This window comes from Polypterus senegalus, chromosome 12 (genome assembly GCF_016835505.1).
Source record: "Polypterus senegalus isolate Bchr_013 chromosome 12, ASM1683550v1, whole genome shotgun sequence".
In the NCBI taxonomy this organism is placed as follows: Eukaryota; Metazoa; Chordata; class Cladistia; order Polypteriformes; family Polypteridae; genus Polypterus; species Polypterus senegalus.
This window is the reverse complement of record NC_053165.1, coordinates 161,053,818-161,080,683: the sequence shown is the minus strand read 5'-3', so window position 1 is coordinate 161,080,683 and position 26,866 is coordinate 161,053,818. Positions and strand designations below refer to the sequence as shown.

General features: G+C 42.2%; 1 protein-coding gene across 2 annotated transcripts in view; it reads left to right on the top strand.

Moving 5' to 3' along the window:
• The first annotated feature begins 287 nt into the window (after positions 1-287).
• Positions 288-26,866, top strand: part of LOC120540081 (myelin-associated glycoprotein-like) — a 45,955-nt gene continuing 19,376 nt past the window's right edge. The window contains exons 1-4 of one of the 2 annotated variants that reach the window (XM_039770557.1): positions 288-431; positions 5,640-5,721; positions 17,809-18,150; positions 25,178-25,471. In XM_039770557.1, coding sequence (XP_039626491.1) covers positions 5,673-5,721; positions 17,809-18,150; positions 25,178-25,471 — 685 coding nt within the window. In that variant the 5' untranslated portion in view covers positions 288-431; positions 5,640-5,672. The remainder of the gene's footprint in view (positions 432-5,639; positions 5,722-17,808; positions 18,151-25,177; positions 25,472-26,866) is intronic. The other variant, XM_039770558.1, reaches the window with a different exon arrangement.

The window sequence follows — 26,866 nt, the reverse complement described above, 5'->3', positions numbered from 1 at the left end:
CTCCAGCTGTCCCACTGCATTGAATCCTCTAAGGTGAAGCCTACAAACCACATAAGGAATGACTTAAGAACATTTATGTTAGGTGGGGACAGGGTGGTCTTTTGGCCTTGGGACCCCTGCAGATTTTTTTTTCTCTCCTTCTGACCCTCTGACCTTACCATCATTCAGACTTGGAAACTCTTAGAAGTGGTCTAAAGGAAGGCACTTTCCACACATATAAGATGTACACACTGAACAGTTTGGTTCCTGTTTCTGAGAAGACTTTATTTATTTATTCATTTATTTATAGACAGTTATTAACGCTGATTAGAGTCACTTGTGCTGCTGACGTCGCGCCTTCATGAAGTGACAGTGTTAAGAGAGCCATCGCCACCACACAACTCTTTCTTTCCTGACTGGTAGCAGGACAGACGCCTGCCGACGACCTGAAGGTGAGTGCTGTCTGAATTTGCTCTCTTTGGTAGTAAATGGCAGATGTGCTGTTTTCAAAGCGCTCTGGAAATTAAAATCAGGCGAATTAAAGGGGAAGAACGTTCTTTTTCTGTCTTTTTTGCTTCTTTCTAGCACTGCGTTAGTCATTTTGTATCACAGCAGGAAAAAAGCAAAAGATCATTAACACATACCAGTGCCCTCTGATTAAATGTTTTCTGCTGGGTGACACAGTGGCCAGTGCTGTCTACAGCTCTGGAGTTCCAGGTTCAAATTCCGTGCCTTGTTCTTAACCGTGTGGAGTCTTCATTTTCTTCCTGGATGGTGTGTTTGTGTTTGTTTTTTCTGGTCCTTCCATTTTTATTTTCATGGCCTCTCCTCTACGCCTGACTCCTGATGTAGATGGCCAAGCCTTTGCTTGGTTCAGATAACAAATGGATTGATAATCTGGGCAGCACCCTGGACTAGTGAGGAGCAAAATATGAAATTAAAATATTCTGAGCTACAATCGAGATTGGGCTCGTACAATCCTGAATCAGATTAAGGGGGTCCGAGAGCGTCATGTCATGTCAGGTTATGTTGTGAATGGGGCAGAGTAAAGGAAGCCAGTCTTACTGATGCACATACCCACCTACACTGTGTATATCTGCCAGCCTGGTTGGCATCTCATCCTGGGCTGAGACCCCTTGATTTCAAGAGACGCGGTGCCTTTCTGTGACCAAGTATGGAAGAAAAAAGATCAGGAAATGTCTTAAACAACAACAACAACATCTATTTTTATAGCACAGTTTTATACAAATGGTGGAGCTCAATGTGCTTTACAAGATGACAAAGAGAAGTTTATAAAAAAACAAAAATATAAAAATAAGACTAGGCAACATGAAATAATAAAGAATAAAGTAAGGTCTGATAGCCGGGAGGAGAGAAAAAACAAAAACAAAAAAAAAAGTCCAGAGGGCTGGAGAAAAAAAACAAAAAAATCTGCAGGGGTTCCAAGGCCACGAGACCACCCGGCCCCCCTAACATAAATGATCTCAATCAGTCCTCATGGTTTTCAGGCTTCATGTGGAAGAACTAGATGATGATGGTCATGTGGACCTCTTCAATGGAGGACTGATCGGGTGGTGGGGGTGCAGATCACCAGCACAGAAAACCAGAAAGAGAACAGCAGAGAAAAATAGGGGTTAGTGCGGATTGTGGAGATGTGATAAAAATGACAATTCAGTGCACATATACAGAATATCAGGGTGACACTAAAATGAAGCTGTGAGGAAGCCATGTTACAGTAATGTGTTTTTAGCAGTTTGTTTAAAGTGCTCCACTCTATTAGCCTGGTGAATTCCTATCAGTAATTCGAGATTTGAGGTGTATAACAGCTGAAGGCCGCTTCACCATTTCTTTTAAGTTTAGCTCTTGGAATTATTCATTTGAAGATATAAGGTTATGATTTGGAGTGTAAACTGACAGGCATTCCAAAATATAGGATGGAGCAGATTATTGAAGGCTTTATAAACCATCAGCAGGATTTTAAAGTCAATTCTAAATGCCACTGGTAACCAATGTAATGACACTAAGACTGGCGTGATGTGCTCGGATTTTCTTTTCCCAGTTAAGATTCTGGCAGCTGCATCCTGCACGACTTGCAACTGATAGATAGATAGAGTGAAAGGCACTATATTAGAGATAGATAGATAGATAGATAGATAGATAGATAGATAGATAGATAGATAGATAGATAGATACTTTATTAATCCCAAGGGGAAATTCCCATAATCCAGCAGTAGCATACTGATAATATACAATATTAATTAAAGAGTGAGAACAATGCAGGTATAACAGACAATAACTTTGTATAATGTTAACGTTTACCCCCACGGGTGGAATTGAAGAGTCGCATAGTGTGGGGTCTCCTCAGTCTGTCAGTGGAGCAGGATGGTGACAGCAGTCTGTCGCTGAAGCTGCTCCTCTGTCTGGAGATGATCCTGTTCAGTGGATTCTCCATGATTGACAGGAGTCTGCTCAGCGCCCGTCGCTCTGCCATGGATGTTAAAACTGTCCAGCTTCATTCCTACAATAGAGCCTGCCTTCCTCACCAGTTTGTCCCTCTTCCTTATGCTGCCTCCCCAGCACACCACCGCGTAGAAGAGGGCCCTCGCCACCACTGTCTGATAGAACATCTGCAGCATCTTATTGCAGATGTTGAAGGACGCCAGCCTTCTAATGAAGCATAGTCGCCTCTGTCTTCTCTTACACAGAACATCAGTATTGGCAGTCCAGTCCAATTTACCATCCAGCTGCACTTCCAGGTATTTATTGGTCTGTACCCTCTGTACAGTCACCTTAGATGATCACGGGGTCCATGAGGGGTCTGGTCCTCCTAAAATCCACCACCAGCTCCTTGGTTTTGCTGGTTTTTGCGGATGTCTTTTTTTTATGAATATGACTCAGAGGTTCAGTCTACTTTTAACATTTGGAGACATTGTGTGCCAATGGGTTCTCCCACCAAAAACAACTACCTTGTAAGTCAGTGCCACGCATGCACGCCTGGGGACCACCTTCCAGGTTCTGAGAAGGTAAGCAATGGCACCCTTTGGACAACAGGGGGCGCAGGCCTCTATTCATTTCTTCTCGCTCCACCATAATCCCGAGCAGACATGTGAGAATGGTGTCCAGCCCCGCCAACATTGCCTGGAGAAGACGTCCATCCAGAACACCATAAAAATAGGCGTTGATTTTGTGTCTGGACTCTCATCGGTGGCAGAGCTCCCACTGAACTGCTGTACCCTTGGCTACTTAAGGCCCCTATAACTTAATGCCAAGGGCACTAGACTTTTTAGTTTTTTTTTCTAGACTTCAACAAGGTTGGCAGTTGCCACCCCAACCTTTGTTCGGGGATTCTGGGTCTGTTCACTCGGTCACAACAGGATAAAGTTAAACAAAAGATACACAACATGAAACACAATAAAGGAACCCATTTTAACTGTAAACCAAAGAGAAAGGATGTACTTTCAGCGAGGTTTTGACAAATGGCCCCAGTTGTTGCTGACCTGACATGATCAGGTGGATTGTCCCAGAGCCTTGGGGTGGCAGTTGCAAAAGCCCACTCACCTTTAAGCTTTAGTTGAGCCCTCAGCAACATTAGGAGTGTCTGGTCAGAGGACCTAAGGTGGTGAGTCGGAATGTAAACGGTGTTAAAGGTCAGGGAGACAGAAAGCTGCTCACCTATTTAGACCTGTGGTTCTCAACCTGTGGGGTGGGCCACCCTAGGGGGGCCTGAAGTAACAAAAAGGGGGGTGCGAAGATTTGAAAAAAAGAAAACAAGAATCAAAAATATGAAAAAAAAACATCTGTTGAAACCAAATCAAATTAACTTAAACTACACTCTGATACTAGAACAAAAATATAGTTAGATAAATGTCGATAAAAGTTAAGTAGGTATAATAAAATATGCGTCTGCATTTCAAAAAAATGTTGGGGGGGGCGTGATTAAAACTGTTATGAAAACCCGGGTCACAAATATTAAAAGGTTGAGAAACGCTGATTTAGACACTTCAACAACTAACAATAACACCTTCAAATCAACCCTGTAACGGACTGGAAGACAATGAAGGGAGGCTAATACAGGAGAAATACGTGTGGGCTCGTCTCAAGTCTACTGCAAAAGGGGACTGCTGGGTAATTGTGTACGTGTGTGAAGAGCTTCAGTCCAGCCGTGAAGGAATAAAGGTAGGAGTCACGTTTTCATAATCAGCAACAGACGCAAAAGGTTTGATCTTCTCCGACACTCATAGATGGAAAAAAACAAGCCTTAAAAAAGAGAATCTGTAGGTTTAGAGAATTTGAGGTTGCTAATGTGGAAGTATATTTAAGAAATGTGTCCTCAACTAAGACCTCTTTGAGTCAGAAATCAGACGGGAGGAAGCTTGTTCATGCGGTCTTTAAGAGGGAGCACCTTGTTATGGCTGTCTACCAAGGGATCGTGCCCTGAGCAGAGGTGTCAAAGGAATGGCCACGGAGCAAGGGCACAGACCCATATTTGTGGACAACTGAATTTACATAACAGTGCTGAATTAATGCTCACACACCATCTTACGTTTACTCTGATTGGACCATTAGCTCACACACCCAAATGACATACCTAAATAAAAGTCTCATTTGACTACATCATTGCCCTTCTTAATATCTCTTAAGTTCAGTTCTAACCCTTTAGTGGTATTTCTGTGTAAGTGACAACTGTCAAGTCTTACGGGGTACATGACACCAGCCAGCTTCTTAAGCCCACCACCCAGAACACATTGTCTCTTGACTTAATCATCTCTTCATGCTGTTTCTAAGACAAATGCTGTATGTTTATCTTAATATACACTGCATACAAATTGTTCAATGCACAAAAACTATATTACACCTAAATAACTACATCACCCCTTGATCGCTACCTTTATGCTCTCACAATATCTTAGTTCTTAGCTCAGGGTTTAATGAATAGTACTAGCAAACCGAGATGTCACTCAGAGGCACTATGGAGGTCAGAGATCTCAAACAAAACAATCTCAGTTTTCTTTGCATTAAAATCAAGAAAGGATGTGATGTCTTCCCACAGTCCAAGAAGGATTTAAGGGAGTGACCCCTGTGATGGACAGACGGGGCCCTTGCCCAGCCAGGAAGCCACTTCAGTATATGTTCTGGGGGAGCAAACATGGGCTGCCCAATACCTCCCCCGGGATACTAGATGGCATCCCCCCTGGGTTGTAACAGTGCCTCGGACTCCTGCAGGGCTTCATGGGAGTTGGCGTTTGGTGCAGCCCTGTTGGGATCCGCAGGTGCCACCAGGGGGTGCTGCTGGGCCCTTATGGGCAGTGTTTTCACCACACCCAGAAGTGCAGCCAGAAAAGGGTAATCAAGCACCTGGAGCACTTCCAGGTAGACCCTAAGGGGAGCACATACCATTAGAATAACTTGGGATCCAGATGGACCCTCGGGGGTCTCACAAGTGAGAGGGGCAGTGGAGGAGGAGCAGCACCCAAGGCGTATCAGACACTGCAGGCTAAATTGTCAAATATACAAATCTTTGAATTGAATCTGATATTCGGCTTTTGAAGCATTTCTATGCTCCTCTTCCTCCTTCGTGTTCTTCTTCTTCTTCTCCCCTATCCCAAGGTTTCACACACTCCAAACTGTATTCAAGCTCCATTGTACTTTCTTCTTTACAGATTGAAGGCGTTTTAGGCTCAAAATCCGGAAACATGATGGTCCTCCAGCCAGGCCTGGCACCGCTGTGTCTGCTTCTAACAGGTAAAGTAAATGAATCTTCTGTTCTCGACTATCCACAGAAATGGAAGAACTGAGCTCTAATGTAGCCTCCTATTTTACCCATTTAAACTTTTCTCAAGAAAAATGTAATTAAAATTTTAAACTCAACTTGAGAAATGGGTGACACGGTCAGTTAGCACTGCTGTCTCTCGGCTCCAGGAGACGGAGTTCAAATCCTGACTGGGTGGGCTTTGCATTTTCTCCCTGTGTTCTTATGAATATTCCTTTTACATTGTTAATGTGTGGGAGGTTGACTGGTGAATTTAAATAGGGATGGGCATCGCTGTGCCCTGTGTTGAACTGGCACCCCAAACCTGGATTGTTCCCTGTAAATACTCTTAAAAAATAGCACTTGCCTCACAAATTCATTGCCTACCAAGGAACCATTTCATTCTGTGGTGGTATTTTTTGCACGTGACACGGGCTTTGAAAATGTCCCTAATATGGTGACAAAACAGAAATCTTTAATATCTAGCTGGAAAAATCAATAAACCTTGTTTTTGGATCCTTCGTCTGGATGGTTCCCCTATGGCATCGCCCTGAAGAACCATCGTGGCACCTTAATTTTTTTGAGTATAGATAGCCCACATCTCTCAGATGCTTAAAGTGGTCTTGCTAAGCAGATTTCTGATATGTCATTGAGGCGTGATGAACCTATGGGTGGAACTTTCTTCTTCTTATGGACTTTGGTGTCATAGCTGAAGGGACCCTGTTAGGGTGACAATATTTATATTTATATATAGTCTGGAAGTGATGATTTGCATGCCATCAGTATAACAATGGAAAGAGATGCCTTATTGAGAACAATTGTGGCCACAACAAACCATTCAAACCAACAAGCTCATTAATCCTATGCGCTTAGATTGTCCAAAATGTCTGCTGAGAAACAGACAGGGAATCTATTTTCTTCGCTAAACGGAAGCAGCATGTAAAAATGGAACTGGCTAATAAATGCTAGCAAGACACAAAAATTGAAGTCAAAAACATCAGCAAACCAAACCAAACTTGCAATTTGCACTATAACAAAAGATTTTCTTTAATTATTTTTTTATAAGGAGGTTTGTATCCATCCACAGATTGGATAGTGAAAGGAGCCCCCAGCTGATCATTTATCCCATTGTGCCGACTACCTGTGGGTCACGACCCTGGATGCCACCTACCTGGCAATATGGGAAGCGGTTCCACCGGCAATAGAAGGACCTACAAAGTAGCAAGTGAGATGTTTGAAAACACAAAAAGTGAAATCACGCAAAACCTGATCATGACAAAGTCGAGACTGGAGGTTTTTAGGTCCCTAAAGTCCATTTTTTTCCACCACACTAATTCATCTCGTGTATCTTTGGTTCTTGCGTGAAGAAAAACTTCCTAACATTTGTGCAAAATTTACCGTTGTCTCTGTGTTCGTCTTGCGAAATGTATCTTAAAGTTAAAGCTTGAATCCACTTCACTAATTCCCCTTGTAATTTTAAACACTTCCCTCATGTCAGCTCTTAATCTCCATTTGCTTAAAGTGTAAAGGTTCAGCTCCTTCATTCTCCCCTCATCGCTCGGACCTCTCAGTCCTAGAATCAGCCTGGTCGCTCTTTGCTGGACTTTCTCTAGTGCTGCTATGTCTATTTTGTTTTTATGCTTTTGATGAACAAGTAAATCAGTCAACTGAAGATGACCAGAATACCAAAAAATTAATTTACTGGTGATTCCAAATTATCCGTCTGTGTGTGCATGTACTGTATGTGTCTGTGTGTGTGGACACTGTGATGGGCTGACATGATAGGACTTGACCATGAATTGGATGAAGCAGGTTTGAATAGCTCTCTATTAAAAAAAAAAAAATCTTGGAAGGAGACGAGATGTGATTTTCTCAGAGAGACACTTTCACGTCCCGCGAGACGAGACTTTGTGCCAAGAGATTTAACCAGGCCCGGGGCTGGAAATAAAAGACAAAGAGTAGATGACAAAGTAGAACGTCGTAAAGAATTCAAAAACGTTGGCGCGATACACATCCGGAGCAGGTTAGAGATAATGGAAGTACGACAATTCGAAAGTCTCAAAAAAAGGATAGGAAAGATTGCATTGCCGCAAACAAACGGAAAATATTACTTGGTGAAATAACGGAACAGCGAAAAGAAATCGAATACATTGTTTGGATTTAAACTTTAAGTCGGAAGACTTGTAGATCGTCTAATTCGTGTTGCCATCAGGGAAAAAAAAGTAGTGTTTCATCCCAATGAAGAGGCGTATCCACGAGAAATAAAAGATTTGTCGTTTGGCGAAAGTGAAATTCCACGAGAGAAAACTTCAAGCTCCACGAGACAAGAGCTTATGCAAAAGAGATTTGAAAAAGTAAATAAAAGATTTGTTGTTTGGTGAAAGTAAAATCTACATATGCAAGCGGCAGAATTGTGAAGTTGTTGGCGTGTAGTGCAGGCGGGGGGGTTAGCAAACGAAGCGGGCAGGGGGAGAAGCCCCCTAGTGTTATAATATTTTGAAAATCACCCCACTTTTCCTCCTTCTGGGCTCCAAATTCTAACTAGCATATTGAAACCTTCCCAAAAATATATATTTTATAAATCTTATTCTTTACTTATATTGCATTTTCTATGACTTTTATATTTCTCATTACTGTATCACACCTTCAGCTTTTACAGGAAAACACCCTCAATAAAAATAGTGAAGTGAAAATTCAGAGATGTTATTTTCTGTTCATTTGGCCAACACTTCCTATAAAAAAGCAGAGGCGATCCGACCACAGAAACAAAGATAAGCGCTCGCCTGACTGTGATCGAGCCATCATCTCAGCCTTCAGCAAACCCCACCTTGTGTGATGCTCAGCCTGGACAGGTTCTTATGCTGCTGGCAGTGTGTTACAGAAAATGTCTCAGAGGGCCTGAGAGTGTCCTGACCTGTCAAGTTAAAGGAAATCTGCCCGTGCTAATGTCACATTCTTTCATTGTATTGCTGCATGTTATATTATTAAATTACACTCTCTGATAGAAACAGAGACGCCAGTGAGCCCCACGAACACACACAGAATCCCGGGTACTAATAAAGGATGGTTTATTACCAAAATACCTCTCCAGAGTAACAAGGACAAAGCACAGAATTTTGTCTCTTCCAAGCACCTCTCCACAATTCCTCTCACTACTGCACTGCTCTCCTCCAGTTTGGTGTTGCTCTCCGTCCTCCCAGCTCTGATCCATCTGGATAAGGGAGTGCGGCCCCTTTTATTGAGGACCCAGGAGTACTTCTGGTGCCAGTGCTACTGCCCGATGGAAGTTATTCTGGGTCATACATAAGTCCCATATTCTGGGGAGCTCATCTCCCTGCAGCGCCCCCTTGTGGCACCCATGGACTCCAGCAGGGCTGTGTTGCTGGACTACAACTCCCAGCATTCCTTGCTGGTTTCCAAATGGGTGCTGATATGGAGGGCTGCTGTCATCTGTCACCTGGGGGGATTAAACATCCCTCTGAGCCAGTCCTTTGATGTTTTCTTCTTTTATCTTAAGCACATGTCCTGTCAGGACAGTTGTCCATTTACCTGTGGCTTCCTGTCCAGATAAAAAATCACTCCATCTATTTGGCTAGGGGAAGTCACCCTTCTCCCACTTGGTTGGGACGCCTGTCCATTCAATTGTGGCCTCCCATCCAGGTAAGGAACCTTCCCCTCTCCTGGTAGGGATGCCCATCCATCCTAAGTGGCACTCACAACTCTTTCAGATTGTGCCCCTTTTCGTTGTGTTTTTTTTAAGCACATTGGAAATTCTCCACTTGGCTATTTTTATCAAACAATCCTCGTTTATCCTTTTTAGCATCGATTCCTCATCTCAGTCTCAGTTCAGTTTCAACAACAACAACAACATTTATTTCTATAGCACATTTTCATACAAAAAAATGTAGCTCAAAGTGCTTTACAAAATGAAGAATAGAAAAATAGAAGACACAATAAAAATAATAAATATAAGTCAACATTAATTAACATAGAATAAGTAAAGTCCGATGGCCAGGGTGGACAGAAAAAACAAAAAAAAAAAAACTCCAGGGGCTGGAGAAAAAAAATGAAATCTGTAGGGGTTCCAGACCACGAGACCGCCCAGTCCCCTTAAAACTTCTTTAATCACAAGTCAGTGAAGCAAAAAAAAATCTGTGTTTAGATAAATGAAGAGACGGTCCCTGAGGATTTCCATCAGTTGTAAAATAACTAGACGTTGACACCAAAAAGAGGTCTGGGGTTTGAATAAGGCTGCAATAAGGGAGATTTGGCAACACAAAAGTGCGCAGGTCTGAGTCCAACAATAGAACTGAATACAAGTGGCGGCTGTCTGGATTTTAAAGCAGGCGGGTGGAAGTGACGTCATCGGGGGTTCGGAACCGAGAAGTGAGTTCTTGGGTCCTGAATCAGAAGTGACGTCCTCATGGGCCCAGAACTGTCGTTGGCATCTGGTGGAATTTCTCGTGTCTGGTCTGCAGAGATAAAAGGTGAAAGGTTTACTGCATCCTGCCACCCCCTGGCCTGACATGGAATTACCTTCTTTTGGTCCTTCCAGCTGCCTCCCATGTGTGACACAGTCCAGCGCTGTCCACCCTCGACACTGCCAGTGGTAGGTGGCACTAACATGACGTTCTCCTGCCTGTACTGACATCTAGCTGTTCCGCTGGCTTCCCCAGTCTCCAGTGATGCCCATGCATTTGTCCAGGTGTCCCAAATCTCTGCGGGCTGCAGTGAGGCGTACCTGGAGTGACAACATAGACAATCGCTTCTTATCTCTAGCGGCACCTATTTGATGAGTGTCCCGGATTCTTCGCATGCACACATTTTCTAAGGTGCTTGTGCCCAAAGTATTAAAAGATCTTGCTTTAGGTAATTGACTGAGCAAACCATTGTGTGTGTATTTGCTTAGCCCCTTTGTTTTCTGGTTTAACCCTTAAACTGCTGGAACTGGCTATAGTCGGTTCCCAATGCAATTTGCCAGCACGCCAGAGCCGAGTATATTTGGTGACGTACATTCATTGAACTCCGCAACCGGCTATAGTCACTTCCTCAGTGCAATTTGCCAGCATTCTGGAGCTGATCAGTCCGTGTAGTACACGTGCTGAGCAGCCACTTCATGACCACTGGCGCCCCCTGCAGCACCGCAGCCTCACTGTCCCTGGATCACTAGACTGGCCTGCCAGCATCATCGTTGGCCTCTGTGTGCTCGCGTGCAGCCATTTCAAGCGCAGTTGGCTCGGTGATTTACTGAATTTCATCAATGGCGTCAGTTGCACCTTCTACATATTCCAGTAGTTATTTATAATAGTTTTAACAGTACATTGACTGTTTGTGTAAAATGGCCAGTGTTGCAGTAATTGTGATGCTCTTTGCATGAAAAAAATACGTGTTCCATTGAAATTTCACTTTGTCTTTGTGAATTGTGACGTTTACTTGAAAAGTGCAGCAAAAAAGTATTTGGCGTCCAGGGGTTCATTAACCCCCAAATATTTGGCGGTTTAAGGGTTAATCTTGCAGTAATGAACGTGTCTAGCAAAACGCATGACAGTAACAGTGACTGCCTGTGAAAAAGTGGCGAAGGACAAGTAGAAGCAGACAGAAACTTGTATACTCGGCTAAAGTAGAAATCTTCTCAAAACACACTCAGGTACAATAACAACGAATTTATGTGTTGTTACCATTGTGACGGGCGGCCACTGTCATTACCAGGCCAGGATGCCAGCTGGATGGAAGGACCGGGAGAGAGAGCATTGCTGATCACTAGAGGGCAGCCATCCTGGGTGGCTGTGGCACCATGGACTCCCACAAGGCACTCTGGGAGTTGGAGTGTGGCACAGCCCTGTTGGATTCCGTGGGGGCCGCCAGGGGGGAGCTGCAGAGCCCTACAGGGGGCTTTCACCACACCAGGTCTGATTAATGAGCTACCAGGAACTCTACCACGGTCTGGTTAAAAGGAGCCACCTCACTCCATTCAGAGAGCCAGAGTCATTAGGAAAAGGGATAAGGCTTGAGAAGAGAAGGAGTGGAGGAGGATGACAAGGAGAGGAGAAAAAGAAGAAGAAGAAGAAGAAGAAGAAGAAGAAGAAGAAGGGACTGTGCTGTTTTGGTGCTTGTACTGTGCTGCTTTGGGGAGCGAGTTAGAAAAGCGCATCCCATGTACAAACGTGTGTTGTGTGGTAAACTTGCGTCTCTGCCTGTCCATGTCGGGGTTGGCCCAGCTGGAGTGCCCCCTTGGTTTCCACACCATACAACACTGATAACCGCAATGGCCACATCAGGCACACTCCATCGGTGGATTTGTTGACAACATCTTTGTTAGTGTAGTTAGTTTAGGGCTGTGCTTCTGGTTTCGACTTCTTTTTGCTGCCAACTTCTGATTGACGTCTTATGCCCTTTTGTTTTGGTTTTTGATGGTTTCTCATCTCATGGTTTAGACTCCTTACTGTGCCCAACTTCATTTAATTGTTGGTTAACCATCACCCGGTCAATCGTCATCTCAAAGCAGTCCTCTCACACTCACCGTGTTCTTTCAGTCTTCAGCAGTATTTAGTTTTACATTATAATCTAAGGGAGGCACAGTGGCACAGTGGGTAGCACTGCTGCCTCGCAGTGAGGAGGTTCACTTCCCGTGTCCTCCCTGCGTGGAGTTTGCATGTTCTCCCCGTGTCTGCGTGGGTTTTCTTTCACAGTCCAAAGACATGCAGGTTAGGTGCATTGGCAATCTTAGTGTGTGTTTGGTGTGTGTGTGCGCCCTGCGGTGGGCTGGCACCCTGCCTGGGGTTTCTTTCCTGCCTTGTTCCCTGTGCTGGCTGGGATTGGCTCCAGCAGACCCCTGCGACCCTGTAGTAAGGGTATAGCGGCTTGGATAATGGATGGATGGATGGATTATAGTCTAACATTTTATTTAGCGTTTTAACTTCTTACTTAGACAACGACAATGTTGTGTTAATGTGAACCCACAAATCCTTTTCAGAGGCTAGTTAATGACTTCATGAGCTTCATAATCCTGGAATTTGTGTCAGAGCCATCATTTGGAAAGCACTTCACTTGTATCCAAAGCCAATGCACCATCTGGATGAACCTGATGACGTCCATCTGAACAGATTTCTTGTTGGTATGGGCTGAGCGCTCTAAGTGGGCCATTTCTGTGTTGCCCCCCTTTCAACTTGTCCATTTTCACGTCTGCTGGTGACTGCTTTTGCAGCCACTCGGCCTCCTCAATGTATGCATCTTCTGCTTTTGGTTTCACTATTAGAAATTTTTTTTATTAAAGATATTTATAGCTGAACCATTTTGGACAGGAGTTTCCTGTTGTAAGACATTTGCAGATGGTCTTTTTTTCATAACGTGTTTAGTGAGGACACGTCACCCAGAGACTCTGTTTTAGTGTTAGTTCTGTTCCAGTGTGGTGCTGAGGTGCCACCCATTGCACAGGGGGATTCATTGTGTGGTGGGTGCATCAACACGATGTAAAATCAGCGTATGCTCCCAACCTCTCTGCAGTGGGCCGTTCAGTTTCCTGATGTCAACATTATGGCTTGTTAGCCCGGCCCAACATCAAGCCTTTCACACCTCACTACTGCCCTGTCTGCTGAGTTGATATGACTGTAGAGGTTCCATTGGCTTGATTTTCATTTGGCCGAATCTATGACTCTGTTCCTGTGTCACTTCAGCTTCAGTGAGCCTGCTGTTTGTTCACAATGAAATCTTAGAAGAGAAAGATGAAAGTACGCTGACCTTTGTCTACAGAATGTGCTCACTGAGTTTGGTAGGCTCTGGTCAGCTGGTGTTCATCATACTGTCACTCTTTATAAATACACAGCTCTGGAGGTCACTCTGGTGACGTCTGTAGATGAAGATGTCTACAAGTCTCTACCTCTAAGTTATTTAATATAGATAGATAGATAGATAGATAGATAGATAGATAGATAGATAGATAGTGAAAAACACTATAAAATAGATACAGTCATATGAAAAAGTTGGTTGGATTAGCTGGTTAAGCCTTGGACTTCATAGACAGGAGTGTCCAATCATGAGTGATAAAAGGTATTTAAGGTGGTCAATTGCAAGAGTGACAGACAGCATGGGATCCTCAAAGCAACTCTCCAAAGATCTGAAAACAAAGATTGTTCAGTCTCCTGGTTTAGGGGAAGGCTACAAAAAGCCATCTCAGAGGTTTAAACTGTCAGCTTCAACTGTAAGGAATGGAATCAGGAAATGGAAGGCCACAGGCACAGTTGCTGTTAAACCAGCAGGTCTGGCAGGCCAAGAAAAATACTGGAGTGGCATATGACAGGATTATGAGAATGGTTACAGACAACCCACAGATCACCTCCAAAGACCTGCAAGAACATCTCACTGCAGATGGTGTATCTGTACATCGCTCTACAATTCAGCGTAATTTGCACAAAGAACATCTGTATGGCAGGGTGATGAGAAAGAAGCCCTTTCTGCACTCACGCCACAATCAGAGTCACTTGTCGTATTCAAATGCTCATTTAGACAAGTCAGATTCATTTTGGAACAAAGTGCTTTGGACTGATGAGTTATCTGGTCATAACAAAAAGTGCTTTACATGGCTTAAGAAGAACACCACATTCCAAGAAAAACACCTGCTACCTACTGTCACATTTGGTGGAGGTTCCATCATGCTGTGTGGCTGTGTGGCTAGTTCAGGGACTGGGGCCCTTGTTAAAGTCGAGGGTCGGATGAACTCAACCCAATATCAACAAATTCTTCAGGATTATGTTCAAGCATCAGTCACAAAGTCGAAGTTATGCAAGGGTTGGATATTCCAATAAGACAATGACCCAAAACACAGTTGGAAATCTACAAAGGCATTCATGCAGAGGGAGAAGTACAATGTTCTGGAATGGCCGTCACAGACCCCTGACTTGAATATCATCGAAAATCTATGCAATGATTTGAAGCAGGCTGTCCATCAAATTTACCTGAACTGGAGAGATCTTGTATGAAGAATAGTCAGAAATACCTCCATCCAAAATAAAGACACTCATCAAAGGCTATAGGAGGACAGCGTCTGGAGGCTCAAAGGAGCAAAAGGAGGCTCAACTAAGTATTGATGTCATATCTCTGTTGGGGTGCCCACATTTATGCTCCTCTCTAATTTTGTTATGATGCATATTGCATATTTTCTGTTAATCCAATAAACTTAATGTCACTGCTGAAATACTCCTGTTTCCATAAGGCATGTCAGATATTAAAAGGAAGTTGCTACTTTGAAAGCTCAGCCAATGAGGAACAAAAATCCAAAGAATTAAGGGGTTCCCTAACTTTTTCATATGAATGTAGATAGATGTGTAAGGCACTATATAAAAGACAGATAGATAGATAATGTAAAATGCACTATATTATAGATAGATAGATAGATAGATAGATAGATAGATAGATAGATAGATAGATAGATAGATAGATAGATAGATAGAGTGGTCAGGTGGGAATAAAGATCTGGTCCAAAATATGTTAGGACTCCAACCAAGTTGTCCCATTTGATTCAAAGAAAAAACTGAAAACAAACAATCCTGCAGAATGGCGTCAAACAGTAAACCACAAGCTAAAGCCTCCTTTTAACTTGTGGCTGCTGTTCGGTTGAGCAGGTCTGGCTTTGAGCAGCTCCATCTTCCAGTTTGGCTCGTACCAAAGTCAGACGGTTCTTTCCATGGATGTCTGGCTTTGGAGATGATAATGTTACTGGCAGCGCCCTCTTTCGTCCCAGAGTGGTACTACATAACTATGAGTTGCGTGCAAGGTGATCCTTACTTACATGTACGTTCATAACAATAGATAGATACGTAGCTATGAAAGGCACTACATCATAAATAGATGGACAGATAGTTCTTCATTTTTCCTCAAGGTGAAATGTAGTTTTTTATAGAAATATTATAACTATATAAATACAAGATGGAAGACACCGTCCTAAAGGAAGAACCCTCTGGGATGGATTTTGGGGTTTATGTATGTTGACACAACATTCTCATCATCTAAATAAGACACTGTTGCTAAAACAAGTGCAGAGTTTAAAGTTGTGGTCAGGAAGCTGAGACAGAGAAAAATGTTCAAGCTGCAAGTACACAAAACCCTGCAGACATTTGGCAAGTCACGCCTTTTAACAGCACATCATGAACTGTCACAACATCTGCAGCTCTAGCAAGCGTAGCTGCAGATAAAATAAAGACATATCAACCACACTTTAAAAGCTGAGATCAGTAAAAGAAGTGAGTTTTATATTTAACAATAGACATTTCTTAGGTTACCATTAAATAATCTTAAAGCAGTACACATTTCAGCAAGGGAGAGGTGCTTTATAAATAAAATGTATTATTATTATTATTTTTATTATTTCTCAGAATGTGGAGGAAATCCGTTTGTTTGCAGCGCCTTCATAAAGTCTTCAGACCCCTTCACACTTTACAGTTTTTGTTTCAGGCTTGGTCTAAAATGCTTTCTTTCCTCATCAAGCAACACTCAGTACCCCAAACAAAAATAAATTAATAAGTAAAATAACAGGATTTTAGTATTTTTTCCCAAATGTATTAAAAGTAAAACACTGAACAAACCCATTGACACAAAAGAGTATTTAGTTGAAGCCCCTCTGGCAGCCATTCGGGCTTGGTGTCTTCTTGGGCCTGACATCTGGATTTCTGCGGATTTTCTGCCATTCATCTCTGCAGATCCTCTCAACCTCCGTCAGGCTGAATGGAGGCCATCGGTGGGCAGGGGGTCAGGTCTCTCCAGAGATATTTGATTGGGTTCAGTTTCAGGATCTGACTCAGCCACTCAAGGACATTCACAGAGTTGTCACTAAGCCACTCCTGGGTTGTCATTGCTTTGTGCTTATGGTTATTGTCCTGTTGGAAGGTGAACCCTCATCCCACTCTAAGCTCCAGAGCACTCCAAGCAGAGTTTATAAAGGATATCTCTGAACTTTGCTCCATTCAGCTCTTCCTCCACCATAACCAGTCTCCCAGTCCCTGCCACTGAAAAACACCCCCATAGCGTGATGCTGCCACCACCATACTTCATCGGTGGACTGGTATTGCACAGGTAATGAGCAGTGTCTGGTTTCCTCCAAACATGACGCTTAGTTCTGAGGTCATTGTGTTTAATGTTGGTTTCAGTAGACCAGATAATCTTGTTTCTCACAGTCTGAGAGTCCTTTAGGTACCTTTTTTGCAAACTCCAAGTGGACTTCCATTGGTTGTCTGGCTACTCTGCCATAAAGCCCAGATTAGTGAAGTTTTGAAGTGGTGGTTGTCCTTCTGGATGTTTCCATCATCTCCACTCAGGTTCTGTGAAGGTCAATCAGAGTGACCATTGGGTGCTTGGTCACCTCTCTCACTAAGGTCCTTCTCCCCCAAATGGCCAACTCTATGACGAGTTGTGGTTGTTTCAAACTTCTCTCACTGAAGAATTATTGAGGGTACTATTCTGAGTAGTTCTGGTGGGTACCCCAGGTGCCACTTAAGGGTCCTGTTAGATGTAAGTTGCGCCTGATCCAGAGTTGCTCCCTCAGTACAGTGCTGATGCCCCCAAAGTACTCCCAGTTAAGAGGAGCCCTCCACCCTCATCCAGATGAGTTTGAGTCGGGACAGGACAAGGACAACACTCACCTGGAAGGAGAAAATAAAAAAAAAATGATGAGGAGGAGAATCGTTTATAGTGAAGAAGTCTGTCAGAATGTATTTTGTTTAATAAAAAATAGCTTATTTGAACCCGGGACTGTTGTGGTGAAGGTGCATATGAGATTTGGAGATGTTAGACGCCCCCTACAGGCCAAACTACCTACTGAATTTTTACACAACATCATCATCTGCTGAGGGATGAAGGGCAATGCCCACCCATCCTTAATAAGGAGATGCCACTGTACTTTTCCTTCTTGTGTCTGGCAAGCTTTATAAACAGCTAATGAACTGAAGGTAAAATTGTAGATACAGATTACAGATTTTAATGTAAGTCACCGATGCTTCATAATTTGTTAATAAAACAAAAGTGAGACTCGATACATTGATGTTTTATGTCATCCTTATTATTTATTTGTTTGTTTGTTTATTGGCTTACAGCTGTTTGTACCAACTGCCAATCCTGGACCCTGAGTGTTCCTCATAAAATATCAGCACTCCAAGGTTCCTGTGTGGTGGTCCCTTGTGAGGTCACTTATCCTGGTGTACCAAAATCGGCAAATGAAGTGACTACCATCTGGTACAAGAATTCAGATAAAAAGTTCAATTCCAAAGAACAGGTGGTCCGCTGGAAGGAGATTGGCGACATTGAGCGGAGGAACTGCACTCTGGAGATCGATCAAGTTGAGAATGCTGACGCTGGACAGCTCCAATTCAGGATTGAGGTGAAGAACGTGAACAGCTACAGCTTTAAAGAAAATCTAGTGACCATGGAATTAATAGGTGAGATTTTATTATTTTCAACTTTTCTTTCCATGTACTGTATGCTCAGTTGATTTAGATTTTTAGATTTTTGAACAATCCTGGAACTAAATGTACAGATGTGTAAAAATATCAACAAAAAAAATAAATCAGAAGTGGTCTCCCCTCGATTTTCACATATACTTAGATATGGGGTTGGATATCTGAGGAGTAAACCACAAGACAAAGATTATATTTTTATATTATGTACATTAAAGAACCATCATCAACAAATCAAATCAGATTAATAATATATTGAAATATTATTATAAAAGTAAAATTTAATAAATCAGACTATGCAGCTGCATGAATAAAAGGTAAAGTACCACTTCCGGTTGTATGCAAAATTTGGTTGACCTAAGTGGAAGTGTACTCAGGTTATCATGTTTACACACACACAGACATAATTCCAAAAATGTTATTTTCGGACTCAGGGAGGTCTAAAATGTCGAGACTCATCAAAATCTCGAAATGTAATTTTTGGAGGATTCCAATAGTTTCCCTATACTTCGTACACGAGAAAGTCATGGAGGTCTAAAACGTCGAGACTCATCAAAATCTCGAAATGTAATTTTCTTGAGATCTTAATGTACACTCTGGTTTGTCAGTTATGGTAAGTTCAGATAAGTAAGCCAGACATTAGACATTTATTGCTTTATATGTCAGATTGAGGATTTTGAAATCTGCCCTAAACTTAACCGGGTGCCAGTGTAAGGATTTAAGAACTGGAGTTATGTGTTCGTATTTTCTAGTTCTTGTAATAATTCTTGTAGCAGCATTTTGGATTAACTGGAGGCTGAATAAAGAACAGTTTGAACATCCAGTGAACACCACATTGCAGTAGTCAATCCTACTAGAAATAAATGCGTGAATTAATTTCTCAGTATCCCTCTTATTTAGAAAACGCCTTAATTTCCCAACATTTTTAAGATGGAAGAAATATTGATCTAGACAACTTTGTAAAGTGTGCTGTAAATGACATGTAACAGTCAAAGAGAACTCTGAGATTGCAGCTGATTCAAATTAATGGTGATTTCACCTGCGTTAAATGATGACAAAATATTGTTGCGATCAGCGTCAATCCCTCCAATAATTAACATCTCTGTTTTATCTGTCTGTCAAGACAAGTAGTTCTCATCCATCCACTCCTTTAATTCACTATCCATCCATTATCCAACCCGCTATATCCTAACACAGGGTCACGGGGGGTCTGCTGGAGCCAATCCCAGCCAACACAACGAGGCAGAAACAAACCCCAGGCAGGGCGCCAGCCCACCTTAGGAAGAAATTAAAGACAACATTCGGAGAAACTTAATTTGGTCTAAAAGAAAAGTATAACTGGGTGTCATCTGAGTATGAGTGAAAATTAACATTACGTTTTTCAAAGATGGCTGCATTAGCAGCTTGTCAGAGCATCGACAGAGAAGACCCTCAGCACCTGGGGCCTCATGTATAACGCCGTGCGTAGAACTCGCACTATAACATGGCGTAAGCACAAAAGCCGAAATGTGCTTACGCACAGAAAAATCCAGATGCAGGAATCTGTGCGTACTCCAACTTCCACGTTCTTCCGCTACATAAATCCCGATCAGCGTGAAAACTAACGCTCGTGAAAGCGCATAATGTAACGCCCCAAATCCTCCCAGAATTACGCCTATTTGAATATGCAAATCAATATAAATCGCCCTTAAGCACAGCCTTCTGTGAAAAGACAATGGGAAAAGCACGGGGAAAATATAAGAATTTCAGCGAATACCAAGTGGAGGCAAAGGAAAAACATACTATTTGTTCAAATAAACCGTGGTATAATCAACAAAAGGAAGTTGATCGAGTGACATAGCGTGTTGGAGAAACTTGAAAGCTCACATTCACAAAATCGCACAGTGCCGGAAATAAAAAAGAAGTCACATATCAAAGTTGCCGTGAAAAGAAGAGTTGTAAGCCCACTGTCTGAGTGTCATATGAAAGTTTATTAGGGTACAGAGAAAAAAGGCACACGGTGAGGAAAAAGCACAAAATGTCAACTTCAATCTCGACATTTCCACTTTAATCACGTAGTTTATTTTGTCATTTAGTAGAACATTATAAACTTCATCTTAAAATCGTTTAATTAACCAGTTTCTCAAAATTACATCGTAATTAAAGTAGCACGTTAAATGCTTTGTTTTGTATTTGATCTTCTACTCGTATGTGATCTATGTGTGTGAATCACTACTTGCTTCTTAAACTGGCTCTCTTCCTCCAACTGGACACAGAGTCCATTACATTTGTGATATTACAGCTCTCTGAATAACTAAAATACTGAGATGTATACGTGATGTCATTTTCATGATGATAGGAGCTAAAGCACGTTATTAAACATGTGTTTCATGAGCCTCGTGCTCATGACAAGCATTTATCTTTTGTCAAATTTGTCGCTGCGTTTTTAGCTGTGTTGTTATTTTCTTTCTGTTTTATATTCAATATATATTGGCGTAGCCGCCTGCAGTCCTTGCTTTTCTTTCCCCAAGTAACCGATCGCCACACAATCAGCTCTGTAATAGACGTTAAGCCATCTGTAAGCTTAGTGCCGATTCTTCAAAACGTTTAAAGAACATTGAAATATCTTCGTAGTACATGTTTAATTATTCTATCCTTCACGACACTCCCAGTGAAGAATATAGATTATTTAAATGAAGTTAAAGTTTTATGTGTATAATTTAACAAACATATTTTGCTGCATTTCACCTTAAAAATGATATCGTCATCATATGTAAATCGCGCTTTATAAAGTGGCCCAGGTTGTGAGATATTATAACTGTAGTGCAAGTTCACAGTGAGGTGATTCTACTTATAAGTACAAACAGTTCTACAAGGAGCAATTGATTGAGTGCATTTAAAGTTCTTGGGATTAAACTGTTTCTGAACCGCGAGGTCCGTACAGGAAAGGCTTTAAAACATTTTGCAGTGGCTGAGACAGCGTGTCCTTAAAGCTGTATACCGATAATTCTCTTTCCGATCAGCTGCTGCTGTGATTCACACTCAGATACAGTGATATAAATACTCCGAGTCGTGCAGTGAGAGTAATATGGAAAAAGATGATCCGCTGTGGCAACTCCTAACAGGAGGAGCTGAAAGAAGAAGAAGAAATAGAAGTGAGAGTAACAACGCTAAAGCAGTTATGGTATTTGGAATACTATGGCTGTTCCCTGGACCATTATATTGTTACGAGTTAATTACAATCAGATGCATTACACTAATAAACAATATGCGGTTAGTTTCTGTGTATTTATAAAGCGCGTCATGAAAATAATGAGTAATCACACAGGAACAGTACCATTGCTTTGACGCTGGGTGCCGCCAGTTTGCAAAACCGAACGGAGAACTTGCGTACGACAAGGCATGAGGTACCGTGGAAAAGTGCGCGGCTTTACGCCAAGTGTAGGTTTTATACATCGCGATTTGAACGTGGAAAAGTTCTTACGCAACATTTCTGTGCGTACGCACCGTTTATACATGAGGCCCCTGGTGATGTCTATGAATCGCAGACTTCAAGCAGTCATTGCATGCGAGGGATATGTGACAAAGTGCTAAATATGACAACGGCTTTAATAGACCTGCCATTGCCATGTCCCAGACATTATGGTGCATTGAAATGGGGAGACCAAGTAGAGGAAGTGTTGTGTGGCGAGAATGTCTGAAAATCCCCTTAAATAAAAATCTGCAATGTGCACTTTAATCGCAGGTCTGAAATGTTTGATTTGTAATTTTAAACTGTGGAGCAATAGGGGGACATCAAGGACAAATGTGTCTTTGTCCCAAACATTATGGAGGCCACTATAGAGGACAGGACGCAGGCAGATGATACAGAAAAAAAAAGTAACGCAGAAGAGGCTGGCATTTTACTGGCTATTTGGAGTTGTAACGTATATTGATATGGATAGTTTTATGATATCAAGTCTTTAAAGACGAAGTTGTGTGGAGTTGCTGCTTTGTTGCTGCTGCTCCAGGTTCAAGTGGTAGGCTCTTCTTGCATCAGAGTGCACTCTTTTTCTCGTTTCAATGTGGTCCTTTGTCCATGGCATGCACTGTTTTCCTCAGTTAGGACCTCTGCTGTGTCATCTGTGACTTCATATTTAAAAGCGTTACTCCCTGTGGCACCGGGGTTTAGATGTGGAAATTCCCTTCTCTACCCTTTGGCACTATAACCCCAGCCTCCACAGCAATGTTCTCAATTTTGAAAACCAAAAAGTTTGATTTACAAAGGTAAAATTCTATTATATTATGATAATATGATGATAAGCCACAACTCATTTCATCATTTTGTGCAGACCTAAGGCCAAAACTGCATCTTGGAGTGTTGAGCTTCAAAACAGTTTTCAGTGCCAGAAGGAATGCACAAGATTTTCACCTCCTTGAAATCAATTGGCTGGTGACCCCCTCTGCCATACCCAAGTGGGTCGCTTGCTTCTGTGTCAAGAGTCCAAACTCCCTCGGTGCAAACCACTCTGGGGACAAAGGCAGGTGGGGAGTTTGACTGGGGCGGTGCACCTGTCACAACGTAACGCGGGCGCCCTCAGGCAAGTTCAACCACTCATTTTGGATTGTGAGTGGCGGTTTGGCACAGCTGGATGTCTGCATCCCTGTTGAATCTGCTGTCTTAATAGGCCTGCTGTGCCACTAAAGCTTAGCAGAAATGGCAATGCCCACTTTGCCCTACATTATCCATGTGTTTGCATGGAAGTGCATTAAGTAAATCTAAAAGTTAAAAAAATCCAAAGAGTCCAACATATACGAGCGAGTACCTTCAACGTGTACTGTCTGCTCTGGGTACTAAAACTTTTAAAATGAAATGGGAATCGGGAGAAGATGTGACATCAAAAGAACGAGACGTGACATAAATAAACAAAGCTCCGGACAGGAATCAAAAATCGAAGTCGGGATAAAGTGCAGGATTCTGCAGCCATAAGAGCCACATAATCAAAGTCAAATCAAATCTGGAAGCACTGTCCCAAAACAAAGTAAAAGACTAAGGAACTGTCAGGAAATTAAAAAGTCGCCAGCCAAAACAACACAGAATAAAAATATGGGTGTGATATTTCAGTCAGGATCCCTCAACTGGCTGGGGTTCAAGTCTATGTTAACTGTCCTTTTTGTATTTTGTTGAGCCATTTATTTATATTAATGTTGCTTTTGTTAATTATCTGCTGTATTTTTCTTTAAATGTGTTATGTTCCATGTGTTTTGTGGGTGGTTCCCCAAGAGGCGGGGCCACCTGCCAATCACTGCACGTCACCATATAAAACCAGAGGGTCTCCCACAGTTCCTGGCGGTTCATCTTGAATGTGGTAGGGAGTGGTGACTTACTATGATTTTTCTGTGCTTATGTTGATTATCTGAATGTTTGAACCTGTGCTCTGTTTTTGCTTTGGATGTATACTGGGACTTGGGTTGCTTTTGGATTTGCCTTTTGCAGACATTGTATGCCTTTTGTGCTCTTTGAAACTTCACATTGTCACCAAGCCTAGTTTTTTTAAATACATCTTTATTTTATAAAGATCCTGTGTTTGCCCTTTTAATTAACCAAAGATTGATGGTACACTCAACCTCCCAGTGGACAATGGGGTCCAAATCCAGAAACAAACTAAAAAACAAAATGCAGGAAACCATTGCAATAATGCCAGAGCTGAAAACAGAATAGTATCTTCTTCTTACATTCCTACTGGGGCTGTCCATTGTTACAGGGCCCTGCCTCCCTGGGCTTCACACAAAGGAGACAGGGCTGATGATAAGAAATCAATGCATAGAAACGTAATATGTTATGAAATGGAAAAATAAATGAGTCACACCATAATAAATAAAGTACATACAGAACCAAAACAATCACATAATTAATATCAACATTCAACATTATAATCAAATAATAACAAAAAGACTTACTAAAGAAACAATTGTCATGAACTTGAAGTCCCAACCACTAATGAGTTCCAGGGCATGTAGTTCAAAACACTTCCATTAATACCCACTAGAGGGGGATATCACCGTCAGACCTTGGCTAGAAATAAGAACAAGCGCTGAATCTTTATAAAATGAAAGATTTCTTCTTCACCAAAATGTATTCCAATCATAAGGAAGTTCCATGGAACACAAAGGCAATTGGAATAAAAGAAAGTCCCAATACAGAATTCAAATATAGGGGTCAATAAACAGCAAAGGGTTCAAACTTTCCAAAAGATACAAAAGGTGCACAAGCAAAACACAAATAACTCACCAACTGCAAAGCGCATTCATAATGAACCACCAGGAACTGTGGGAGACCCTCTGGATTTACAGGGTGAGAAGGAAGTTCTTGCCAATGATTGACAGGTTGCCTTGCCTCTTGGGGGACCACCCCCAAAACGCATAGCGCATAACTTATGTACATAGACAAAACTAAAAATAAAGAAAGATACACATAATCGACACAAATAAAAGAATCAAAAATGAACAAAAGAGACGCAAAATGTAAATTTGGAGAGGAACCCATGCTGAGACCTGATAACAATAAACTTAAGCCGGAGAAACAATTTTGGTCGAGACCGAATGCAAACACAATTTAATGTAAGAAAGCGGAGCAAAACTACAAATATGAAACTAAATGAAAGCAGAAGAAAAGAAAGAAGGTTAGGGAAAATCATAAAAATTACGGAAAAAAACCTAGACAGGAGAGAAGCAGTGCCGCAACTTTAACATGCCATCTGAGATGGAAATGTTCAGAATGTAAAGCAATGTCTAATGAACTAATCGGGCATGACTGGCATTATACGTTTATTTTAGAGTATTCACGCTGTTCCATTCCATCTGAACTAGTGTGATGCTGAGGTGTCACAGGGGTCCTAATCTGGGACCCTGAGGTGGTTTGTCATGTATCAGCGCTTACTCCTCACCTCCTCCTCCTACTCCTCCTCCTCCTTATGTCTTGTCCTATCTAGTATCCCTTAGTGGTAACAGTAGGAAGAAACTGACCTAAATCTGAGCTTCTCTCTTTCAGATGATCCCCTGGAACCCAAACTGAATTTACCCAGAGAAGTGAAGGCAGGTGATCGCGTTTCTGCCAGCTGTGAAGCCCTGCATAGCTGCCCAAGTCACCCTCCTCAGTTCACCTGGAGGAACATCAAAGGCCTAAATCATGTCCAGCACCAGAGATTACAGAATGGCGAGTGGAAATCATCTTCAACACTCGAATTCACTCCTGCCATACAAGATAATGACAAGACATTGACATGTAGCGTGGAGCACAGGGGTGGAAAGATAAAGGAAAGCTCTGAACGTCTGAATGTGAAATGTAAGTGAGGTGGTCAACCTTGTGGCTCTTTACTTAGAATGGCCTTTTTCATGTGAAGAGAGGAAGTTTTCATGTAATGGCCGGAAACCATTCAGTCCATCAATGTCCTTTGGTTTCTTTAGCCTATTCGGATGGGGTTAGTTTTACACCAGGAAGTGGGTTGAAGTCAGTGCTTGAAGTGGGCTGGTATTCCCGGTACAGTGGGATTCGTTCCAAAACTCTGGTCGTAACCCAATTTGGTTGTGACCCGAAGTAATTTCCCCCATGAAATTGTATGTAAATACAATTAATCCATTCTGGACCATACGAGTTGTATGTAAATATATATTTTTAAAAGATTTTTAAGCCACAAAAATAGTTAATTATACCATAGAATGCACAGTGTAATAGTAAATTTAATGTAAAAACATTGAATAACACAGAGAAAACACCCAGGCTCCCTGCTCAGCAGCTCGCTCGCTTGCTCTCTCTCTCTCTCTCTCGCTCTCTCTCTCTCCTGCACCGGCTTTCTCCTCCTGCTTCCTGCCTTCTCCTGCAACCTCCTGTTCTTTCCTGTTCTCTTCTTTTTCCCTTTAGCCGACTCGTTCTTCTATTTATGAAGAGGCGTGGTAGTCGTGTCAATCAGCAGCTCCTGGGAACAATTACGGATGCGGACCGCTTTTCACCTGTGCACATCACAAACTCCTCAGGAACCGCTTCGGCCACACACCACCACGCCCCCTCGCTAATCCGCGAGTGCGGTGATTATTTATTAAAACTGGACTTTTTGACGAGAGCTGTGGACCCGCTATACAACAGGAGGAAGCTGGGTTGAGAGGAGGTTACAGTTTTGAAGGAGAGTCCCTCTGCGTGATGCACCGAGAACAATGTACAGTACAGGGAGAGACTGAACACGTGCAGAAATCATCGGTGCGTACGAACCGGAAGAGAAACTGGTTTGTTCTTCACGTGTGGTCGTGAACAGATGCAAAAGTTTGGCAAACTTTTTGGTCATAACCCAATTTGCACGTGTTCAGAGACGTTCGTGACCCGAGGTTCCAATGTACTCTGATCCGGCATTTCCCTGTTCTTGCCTTATGAACATTGGAAGTTAATGTATGTGTACAGTCAAATCAGACCGCAATAGCATCCCTTATTTATAATGCTAATATGTCAATGAAGAAGTAATTAGTGCGCTCAGAACTTTGAGGGACACTCCATACCCCTGTTATTACCAGAGGACCGCTGAAACTTTAGTCTCGTCAGAATCGCACAGATGACTCTGCTACTGACACACAATTTGTAAAATGTTGGAGTCAGGTGGGACTAAAATTCCTGAGGTTCTACACTAAGAATTACTTTACCCCGACTCCTGGTTCTAAAACCAAATCCCATCATAATAGGGCTTTGTATATT